Raw genomic sequence first — 11,164 nt, forward strand, 5'->3', positions numbered from 1 at the left:
GACCCGGGATATCTTCGCAAACCATTCCGCCTCCTGGTAGTTGGTGGCGTGGTGGCTCGGAATGGCTTGGCCATTTTTAAACTTCATGGCAATGGGGACGGCGCGGGCAGAAATGTAGAAGAACTCCCGCTTCCACGATCGGAGACTGCGCTCGGTGGCGCAAATCTTCAAACCCTTGATCCGGGTTGTCAGGGTGTACCACCCCTGGATGCACCTCCAAGTATAGAAGGTCATCAGGCGGTCCACATAGGGCTCAATGCCCAAAATCCGGCACACCCACTCGAAGTGGCGAATCTTGGCGATCGCCATGGGGTGCAACTCGGTCAAATGCACACCGTGCCTCTCCAGGACACGGTAAACAAACTTTGTCAATGGGAACCTAAGATTCCCATAGACAAAGAATGCTGCATATACCCCGATCTTGCCACTGGGGGCATCGTACACGGTCTGATGGGGTTCAGGAAACTCAGGCTCGAGAGGATCGAGCATGAACTTCCTAACAACATACCTGTACTGATCGCCGGGCAGAGCACACTGGCATTCGCCAGCAGTACTCTTATCATCGACCACAGCTTCAGCATCATGTGAAGACATATTGCAGAGGAAGAAGAAACGATTTCGGAGGAATGCTCAACTGAATAAGAGAGTATTCACCAGAAATCGCCTTAGAGATGAAAGAGAAGAAGTGAAGATGTAAATTACAAATGACCCTCTTCCCCTTTATATAGTGATCGCAATTAATGCGGTGAATTTAATGCGAAGGAGAGAGAAATTGAAGGTGCAATGAAACCGTGACATGTGGCACCGAGCAAGCTGGCAACAGCTGTTGACAGGACGCGTACCATTATTTTCGCGGCCACGCGCCCGAAAAATCGCGCCCACGCGCCTGAAAAAGCGTCTGGAATGACCATGTACTGTCACGTCACCATAACTTCCTGCACGATCTGACATAGTCAGAAGAAACCGTCGCACGACGTTTCAGAGTTTTAGACTGTTCTTATCCTCACCAACCTTTCGAATTTCAAAATTCAAAATTCAAAAAGATCATAAAGTAGGCGGGAAAATACCCCCCTTACCTTGGCAAACAAGTAACAGTAAGACGGATGCGGGTACAGTGTAAAGGCAAAACCCTTCACATACCTAGCACCCGCATGGAATTAAAGCCAAGAAAACCTTGGCGAACAAGTAACCGTAAGATGGATGCGGGTACTGTGTAAAGGCAAAACCCTTCACATACCTAGCACCCGCAGGGAATTGAAGCCAAGAAAACCTTGGCGAACAAGTAACCGTAAGACGGATGCGGGTACAGTGTAAAGGCAAAACCCTTCACATACCTAGCACCCGTAGGGAATTGAAGCCAAGTACCTCGGCAACCAAGTAACTATAAGACGGGTGCGGGTACAGTGTAAAGGCAAAACCCTTCACAAACCTAGCACCCGCAGGGAATTGACGCCAGGAGTACCTTGGAAGTAAAATAACCGTAAGACGAGCGCAGGTACAGTGTTAAGGCAAAACCCTTCACATACCTAGCGCTCCGCTGGGAATTGAAACCAAGAAGGATCTTCTGGGCAATGCTTGCGGAAACGGAAATAACATCCCCGCATAGCGGGAACGTCGAGAACTACGTTGTTCGAAGCTCCAGGATGGAATTGGTGGTCTTAACATAATTGATCACTATGTTCAAAACCACCAAAACCTCATGGAGAATCTACACAAGTGGGACTCAACGCTCCTGACGTGCGAAGAGATTACAGCCTACCCGCATCATACCCAAAGACCAAGCAGGAAACTCGGGCATTTCTGCAAGTGACAAGGACTTCCGCGGGAAGAATCCCCATGGAAAACCTTAGAAAAACCCTTTTCAAAACCCTCTGCTTAAGTCCAAAAGTTCACCTCACTTTATTAAACACTCATGAGAAGAACATTGGACTGGGGGGACTTGAAGAGGTAGGTCCCAGCAGAGCCCAGTTGGACCCGCAAGACTCACCTAGAAGAGGGACGTCTGCGCAGAAACCAACTGGATCCGCAGGACCAACCATGCTCAGAGACGTGACGTCCTTACGCGCAGTACGCAAGCTGGTCCCGCAGGAAATGCCTCCCGATGGTGAAGGACTCCGCCTGTCCCCGCAGCCTCGGATACAAGCCATCAGGGAAGGCCACCCGCGCAGCAAGGCTACACGCACAAGGCACTTAGCTCTCAATCACTCAGTGTCACCTGAAGGAATGAGCGAAGCCGGGAACAATCCCGCACAAGGGCGGGAGGGGGAATACTCCCGCCCAAATAAGCTAGTCCGTACGATACGGGAAGATCGTCTGTACTGTACCTGACGAGGTATGGGAAAAAGATCTGACTAAAGATACGACAGCTTATTGACAACAGTATGGCGAGCAGCATGCTCCTGCACTGTATGTCACTATTAGCCGCTGCCTACTCACCAACTACTGCCATACCACGTGCGTAGCCGTCAGTTGGTGGAAAAGGAATAGTATACAGCAGGCCTGGTCGCTATCAGCCGCTACCTACCCACCAACTACCAGCAGGACACGTGCGTAGGCTACTGTTGGTGGAACAGGAACACTGTTGCAGCCGGCCATACCTCCTTGGAAAGCTACCTTCGGCTATAAATATCACAAATGGTATGACTATCTCAATCTTATCTTGTATCATCATAATATACCTGATATCTGCTCTAGCAATCTCTTAATATACTTTTATATTTAAAGAGCAATCTAGTCTGATTCTCACGCCAGAGGGTGGTCACAAGGAGGAACCCCCCCCCCCCTTCTCAGTGACGAGCTCACGGTGTCTGTTTTGCAGGTTATCAGAAGAACCATCTTCCAAGGGTCTAACCCTTCGTGGGAAACATCTATCTAACCCCCAGGTTACCAGTAATCTGTCCGGGGTCCGGTTAGTGTTTCTTCAACATGCATGCATCTAGGTTCTTGATTTTGCTCATATAATCAAAAATGAAGCTCCTGCTTATAAAGGTGCCAGCCTCAAAGGTTTAAAGTGGCAACTACAAAATGACTTATAGATTAAGTCAATAGATATTCATAAACCGAAAAGGTGACACAAGCGGAGAAAAAATTCTTGGATCCGCTTCTGTGTATGTGTATGCGATAAAAAATATTAGTGGTATAGGACTAGTCATTCCATCAATAATTAATTTCAAATCATTGTAACCATGAAATAATAATTACTGAAAATGATAAAACCTGAAACAAGTGCATGGAATTTATTAAGCACACTGGAATTAACCATTTCACAAGTAATACACACCATAACGAGATTAAAAGAGAGTAATTAGATCAAAGTCCGCAGTAGACTTTAAGGGGGTATTTAAGTTTTCTAGCATTCACGTAAGTATGGAAATTAATATACTTGTAGTGATCAAATGGCTTATCCTTCATAGGGTGGTCTTCATCAACCAGTTCTTGAGGTGCCTGTATCTTGAGATCTCGGATATACGACGACACCACCATAGAAAATCGATCTTTCTTCCCTTGCATCATCACCCTATGGAACGGCGTTTCCATTCTTCCATTTGTCCATGCCTAACAAAATTCAAAATATAAAAACACTAAGATATTTTGTAAATATTATATATCAGTGGTTCATACTTTCTATCAACAATTCTTACTTTATTTTACGTACAAATGCGTATATTAAGTACATAAAAATAACATTAACACGTACCAATTTGTGCATATGTTTTTTAAGCTTTTGAACGGATAGTTAACTACACATGTGTAGATAATATATAACCTATATATATGACTTGCAAATGTGTAAGAACGTTCTATAAGCAACTTTTTTTTTATTTACACATTTTTAAATTTGGAAGTTATTAATAATCATTATGCTTTATTCATCTATTTCCTTGTATCATAAAACATTTTAAAGTAAAAAATAAAAAACCTGTGTTCTCATAGAAAAAAAAATCAATGCTCGGTTCTGTTTGATATATACCATCCCAAAGACATATATATGGAAGGCTTCAATTAAAACTACTAAAATACTTGAAAACTTATGAAAACACTTTCAAACACTTTATTTTTTATTTTTATTCCTTCTATATGTTATTAATTTTTATCAAATTAAAAAGGTTACAAAAAATAGTATATGTAGTTCACGAAAATGCATATATGTGTAGTATTTACCTCGTATAAGATACATATATGTATTTCCGGAATCTACACATATATTTTTTTCTTTTTTTGTTTTGACAAAGATTAATAACATATAACAAGAATGAAAAATAAAAATTTTAAAAGTTAGTGTTTAAAGTAGTTTTCACGAGTTTTCAAGTTAAAGATGGTTTTCGTTTGACCAGTTTACTTTTGTGCTTGTGTGATATTTACACAAGAAGTTGGCATGCAAACATCCCCGACCATGACTATGAAACACGAGGGTGAAAGATCAACTTCAACCCATTTAAGTACAAAACTAAGGTTTCTACTCTAAAAGGACCTTTAGAGACTTTGAATACTCTAAAAGAACTCGAAAACATAAAACACATAAATCCTTTCCAGCAACAACGACATACGTCTTTTTTAAGTGAATTTCAGGCTCGCTGGTGAACACCGATAGTAAAAGTATTTGTTGTATCTTGGGAGGCGTTAGAATATATGAGACACGAAATCTGTTTTAAACGAACTATGTCAAACATGTAGCCTCAACTATTTTGATTCTACCCGTTTGTATTTGGTTTACTTCAATTATAACTCATATTGTAGTTTCTATTCAAATTTTGTTTGTTTTTCATATTTGGGTCGTATCTTTTTTTTTACAAATCATGAGTCTCCCTTAGGACCGACCCAACCCAGATGACCCGGTTGAACATAAAAAAAGTTACAATTTTAACATATAAGGATGCGTTTGGTTCACAGTTTCGGCCTTTTTGTTCCGTTTGGGTTGCTTTTTTTTCGGTTTCATTTAGTTCAAGTTTGTTTTTCGGTTGAACCAACCAGTACCCAAAATCCCGATCCCGAAAATCGCAAATTTTTTGTACCGGTACCATACTGATACCGAAACTCAAAACTTTAGTACCGACAGTAGCAAATCAGTACTAGTACACCAATACCCAATTTACTCATCCCTTGTCCCGTCACGAGAACAATGAATGAACATACCAAAAAGTATCATTTCCAGAGGGCCACATGAGTTTTGTAAACATTTCAACTCCTTCTTTAGTGGTTGCATTTTCAATGCTCAATCTTTCAAAACTTGGATTCTCAGGAAACTTTCCCATATAACCATGGCCTGCTTCTTCTGAAGTGTTTAACATTTTGACTTCATGTGGAAGATCCAACACTTGTTGTGATGCAACAAAGATTGCATCATGAAGTTGTGAAGACACCCCATCATATTTGGCTATGAAACACCCGTATTCTTCGAGTGCGTGTGTAACTTTGCGGCATGTTGTTGCCCAAAGGCTCGAGTTCAACTCGTTTACGGACAGATTGATAATAGGAAGAGAAGCCATTAGGAATAAGATTTTTTTTTGTTGGTAATGAACAATTCTTTGTGGTACTTATAGATGAATCATTGGAGTGTTATTTTAAATAATTTATGTTTATTTAATATTTATTAACACGTGTCTTTAAATATTTTGTTTAACATCATTTTTCTATTTAATATTTTAAATGTAATATTATCATACAAAAAGATTTAATACGAAATTAAATTTTAGTTATTATAAGAACTAAGAAAGAGTAAATAAGAAATGCATAGTCAAAACTCTTCTTTAAGCGTTTTACGTCACGTGACGTGTAGTCAACATTATAGAGTTTTGGAAAAAAATATTGACGTAGTCAAGACTCACCCATCAATCATTACACATTTATTAAAATTTTAATTTTTAATAAAAATAAAAATATTTGATTGGCTAAACCCCCTCCCCTCCAGCGTTGTCTACACCCGCAACTTTACCCAAAACGGCGCCGGGGGGGGGGGGGGGGGAGGGCGGGTTCCTCTTCGTTTTGGACCCAAAAAACACCACAATTTAGCCACTATACGCTCGGTCTAACAGTGTAGATGCTTGTTATTTGTTTACATCCTCTAAGGCTATAACCATTACGGGAATTGATCAGTCAAATGAACATTTTATCAAAAATGAACCGGGAGGACATTTTGGTCATTTTCCTTCATATGTTTTGATGAGTGATTTGAGTGACGTTAACATGGTCAAGTGGGGTTATAAACTTGTAATTGTAATAGTATGCATGGCAGGACCAAACACCGAGCCGTGATCCAAGCTTACCTTTACCAAACAATGATTGCCGAACCTGGTTCCGAGCCTAGTTCCATGGCTACAAAAATTATTTTCGAACATGCATATTACTTGTCGGTGATGGCAAGCATACGGTACCATCATCGATGGTTATAGGCGTGGTTACAATGGCTACAAGGCCTACAACTTGTCAGAGTAATCAATAAATGATATGGTACTAATGTGATTTTCTTTAACTCCGTCTATTTACTCAGAAGCGATCAAAGATGTTAAACATTAGGTAGAATCGGATCTAATCGGTCAACTTCAGCCGATTTTGACTTAAAAAAGTAAAACATAATTCTCATGTCGGTAAAAGTCAGTCAATTGTCGATCAAAAGTCGGGCTAGGTGGCGCCGAGTCGGCTAGGGTACATTTTTGACATGAACTACGCTTATTTTGACATGAATATAAATATCCAAAAATTAGTTTTCTTTATATTTACAATATCCGAGTTACACTCAACTCTCCAGCCGGCCACCTAAGATCCGTCTAGCGACTTTTGCAACTTTGGTTGTCGGGAATCGGTTAAGATGAATGTTGATATCTAATGAAGGTATATTTGAAGCAGAATAATGTTATCAGCCTTTTTTAGCACGTAACATATATAACTGACAATTACTGATTCCTGCTTTTATCATTTAGTTTTAACGACACTAGGTGATGATAAGAGATTATACGAATATATGTTGTTTCATAGTTGGAACATTGTAACCATGGAATAATAATTACTGAAAGTGATAAAACCTTAAACAAGTGAAATTATTTAAGCACACTGGAATTAACTATTTCATAAGTAATACACACAATAACAAGATTAAAATAGAGAAATTAGATCAAAGTCCGCAATAGACTTTGAGGGGGTATTTAAGTTTTCTATCATTAACATTAGTATGGAAATTAATATACCTGTAGTGATCAAATGGCTTATACTTCAAAGGGTGGTCTTCATCAACCAGTTCTAGAGGTGCCTGTATCTTGAGATCTCGGATATACGACGACACCACCATCGAAAATCGATCTTTCTTCCCTTGCATCATCACCCTATGGAATGGTGCTTCCATTCTTCCATTTGTCCATGCCTAACAAAATTCAAAACATAAAAACACCGAGATATCTTGTATATATTACATATAAGTAGTTCATACGTTTTTATCAACAATTCATAATTTTTTACATACAAATGCGTATGTTAAGTACATAAAAATAACATTGAGACTAATTTGTGCATATGGTTTTTTAAACTTTTGAATGAAAAGTTAACTACACATGTGTGGATAATATATAACCTATACATGACTTGCAAATGTTTAAGAACGCTTTATAAACATATTTTTTTTATTTACATATTTTTAAATTTTGGAAGTTATGAATAAAAAGTTATGCTTTATTCATGTATTTCCTTGTATCATAAAACTTTTTAATGTTAAAAGTAAAAAATCTATGTTCTCATAGAAAAAAAATTAATGCTTGGTTCTGTTTGATATATACCATCCCATATACATATAAGCGGAACGCTTCAATTAAAACTACTAAAATACAAGAAAACTCGTGAAAACACTTTCAAACACTTTATTTTTATTTTTTTTATTTATTTACGAAAATGCATATATGTATAATATTTGCCTCATATAAGATACACATATGTATTTCCGGAATCTAAACACATATTTTTTTTCTTTTTTGTTTTGGCAAAGATTAATAACATATAACAATAATGAAAAAATAAAAATATAATAAGTTAGTGTTTAAAGTGATTTTTATAAGCTAGTTTCTAAATAAATTTAATGTTGTCCGACAAAAAGATTTAATACGAATTAAATTTAACTTCTATATATTAGGCTATGTATAGTGGGGAGACTACAAAATAAGACGATTTGTGTTATGTGATAGTGAGTTTTTATTTAAGGGGTGTAATTGTGTGTAACCACGCACACACATATATATATATATATATATTACACACACATATTATTATTATAATAATAATAATAAACCAACACATCAGGAAACAAAAACTAGCCCCCCCACCCCCACTCCGAGAGCGGTGTTCACCATTTTTGTAGGTTATATGTTTTTCGTATGTAGGTTATATGTTTTTTTATTCTTAGAACAAGTGTAAGTTATATGTTTTTGTGTATGTTGTATATTTTTTATTGACATTTAATGTAAACATGTGTAAGATAGTTTTTTGTATTATTTATCACAATGTAACTACGTGTTGATGGATATTGATATGTTGAGTTTGAAGAAATTGGTTTTGAATAAAAAGAAATTAATATATGAATAAATTGTATTTGTGTAAGATAAAATTTCCATGTGTAGGTTATATGTTTTCGTGTGTAGGTTATATGCTTTCGTGTGCATGTGTATTTCATTGATGATAATTTTGTGTGTAGGTTATATGTTTTTCGTGTGTAAGTTATATGTTGTCTTATTCTTAGAACAAGTATAGATTATACATTTTTGTGAAGGTTGTATGTTTTTTTGTTGATTTTTAATGCAAACACATGTAAAATAGTTTTTTGGTATTATTCATTATAATGTAAGTATGTTTTGATGGATATTAATATATTGAGTTGGAAGAAATTAATTTTGGATAAAAAGAAATTTTAATGTATGAATAAATTATACTTGTGTAGGATAAAAATTCAAGACACAAAAAATAAGTTATAAAATAAATGCATTCTTAATATTTTCCAATTATAATAATTTAATTAGTTATATTAATTAAGTAAATAAGTATTATGGTTTATTATTTATATTAATTGAAGAAAGAGAATGATTAATACTTTCTTTATTTATCTTTAAGCATTTAAAACTTAAAACAAAACTAGTTGTCCATATTCATTTCTTGCAATAATATCATTTCTCTCTTGAACCATCCCCTATATATATATATATATATATATATATATATATATATATATATATATATATATATATACCCCTATATATAGGATTAGGTTCATTTCAGAAGTGTTTCTTATTGCGAGAAGTGCGAGAAATGAATTTAACAAATCACATTTTTTCTTTTATTTTGTCATTTATTTAATGAAAAGGGTGTTATAATAAAAGGTGCATCTTTTCATATTTGGTAAGTTATAATGTATGGAGAAGTTATAATTAATTTGTCTTTTTATTTTTTAAATATAGCCAAATCAACCTATATTAAATATTATTTTTTATTATATTTTATGAAATTCAATCCTGTAATCTGAATTTCATACATTTATCCATATAATAGTTCTTAAATCCAATAGCGCTGACAAATTACACAGTACATAAATGAACATACACATGAATAAAATTACACGTACACAATTCAAAATACAACCTACATAGTACATATGCGAGTCTATACAATACATAAATGAACCTACACAAGATCAAAAAATATACATACACCATTGGAAATACCACCTACACAGTAATATATGAACCTACACAGTTCATAAATGAACCTACACACGATAAAAATCACACGTACAAAATTCAAAATACTTGATACACAGTACATATATGAACCTACAAAATATATTATTTTTTCATATAATACTACATATAATAAATAACAAATCATGTTAATAGCCTACAATTGTAAAATTTTCACATACGCATTCGTGATTCCACCTACACAATACATTAACATGCATGTGTTTATAATATATAAATTGGTGTAGGTAATATATAATATTTAACGCATATGAAGAAATATGATTGAAGTTATATTTATTTAACATTAGTTTGATAAATAACATCAATCAAAAAATAATAATTAATAAAATTTAAAGGTAACTTTCAATTAGTTAGTAATAATATCACATAAATGCTATTAACGACTTAAGTTTCACTTTGAAAAGTCTAAAAAACAAAATACTAAACTACCTTTTTTTATTAAAATATTGGTAGATTAAGATATTCATAATTACAAGTTTGCCATAACTTTTCTAATCCATTGATTACACATAATTAATGGTCCAGATTGATTTCTTGCACTTCTCGTTGTAACTTGATTTCTCGCATGATCCATCCCCATATATATATATATGTAAAAACTGTATTAGCCTAATCAAAAGTTTTGTTTAAATAATACCCAATAAGCCAAGCCCAAAATCTAAATCATATACAATACTCGATTACTTGTTATATACGAGTTATCGAACTTATATTTTACTTAACGCCCGAATTTATACGGGCGTTCAGCCCAAAATCTTATAATTATGTAAATTGGAAAAGTGAACAAAAATAATTATCCGGGAATGTTGTGTTTGTTCCTTTGAAAGTCAAGGGTTCAAATGGATTTAGGAGTAGGCTAGCCGTTTAATAACAAAAATGAATTTAACGACAGTATTAGCAACATAAAAAAATGATTCTTATTTAGTATTTATTACATTTGGTGAGACTCGATACAAATAAAATTAACATACTAAACCCATAAAAACTAGAGTAATTCTAGTTTTGAATTAGAGTAATTATGTTATAAAAAATAATATAGTGTCATAATAATTTTCTGGTTCAAAAGTTATAATATAATAATAATTACTCAAGTTATATATACATTTCTCACGATAAAAGTTCTTTGTATTTGATCCAAACCTTTTATCACATCACGTTGTTTCTAACTTATTTTATTATGTATTTGTATTTTTTCATTTTTATATTTAACTTTTTGTTATGATATTAGCTCTAATTATAACAAGATTATTGAAATGATAATTGAACTTTATTATAACTGAGAGACAAGAGAGTGAAGAGATATATGTGAATTGTTAGTTCTACCAGGATGATTAACTTCGTTACAAATACATTCTATTTATAAGGCAAAAACTACTGTGCAAAAAGTAAATTACCGACAATATAAACTATTGATGAACATTTCAATAGTTTGA

At 34.6% G+C, this 11,164-nt stretch overlaps 1 protein-coding gene across 1 annotated transcript; it reads right to left on the reverse strand.

Moving 5' to 3' along the window:
* Positions 1-3,309: 3,309 nt before the first annotated feature.
* LOC143604032 (deoxypodophyllotoxin synthase-like) lies at positions 3,310-5,486 on the reverse strand. Its single transcript, XM_077080634.1, has 3 exons — positions 5,134-5,486; positions 4,472-4,574; positions 3,310-3,555 (listed from the first exon to the last, which is right to left on the reverse strand). The coding sequence occupies exons 1-3, from the start codon at positions 5,484-5,486 to the stop codon at positions 3,310-3,312; spliced, it is 702 nt and encodes a 233-aa protein (XP_076936749.1).
* Between the last annotated feature and the right edge of the window lie 5,678 nt (positions 5,487-11,164).

The sequence above is a fragment of the Bidens hawaiensis genome, unplaced genomic scaffold (genome assembly GCF_021521415.1).
Source record: "Bidens hawaiensis isolate Kalapana, Puna unplaced genomic scaffold, B.hawaiensis_p1.1 tig00063757_1, whole genome shotgun sequence".
NCBI lineage: Eukaryota > Viridiplantae > Streptophyta > Magnoliopsida > Asterales > Asteraceae > Bidens > Bidens hawaiensis.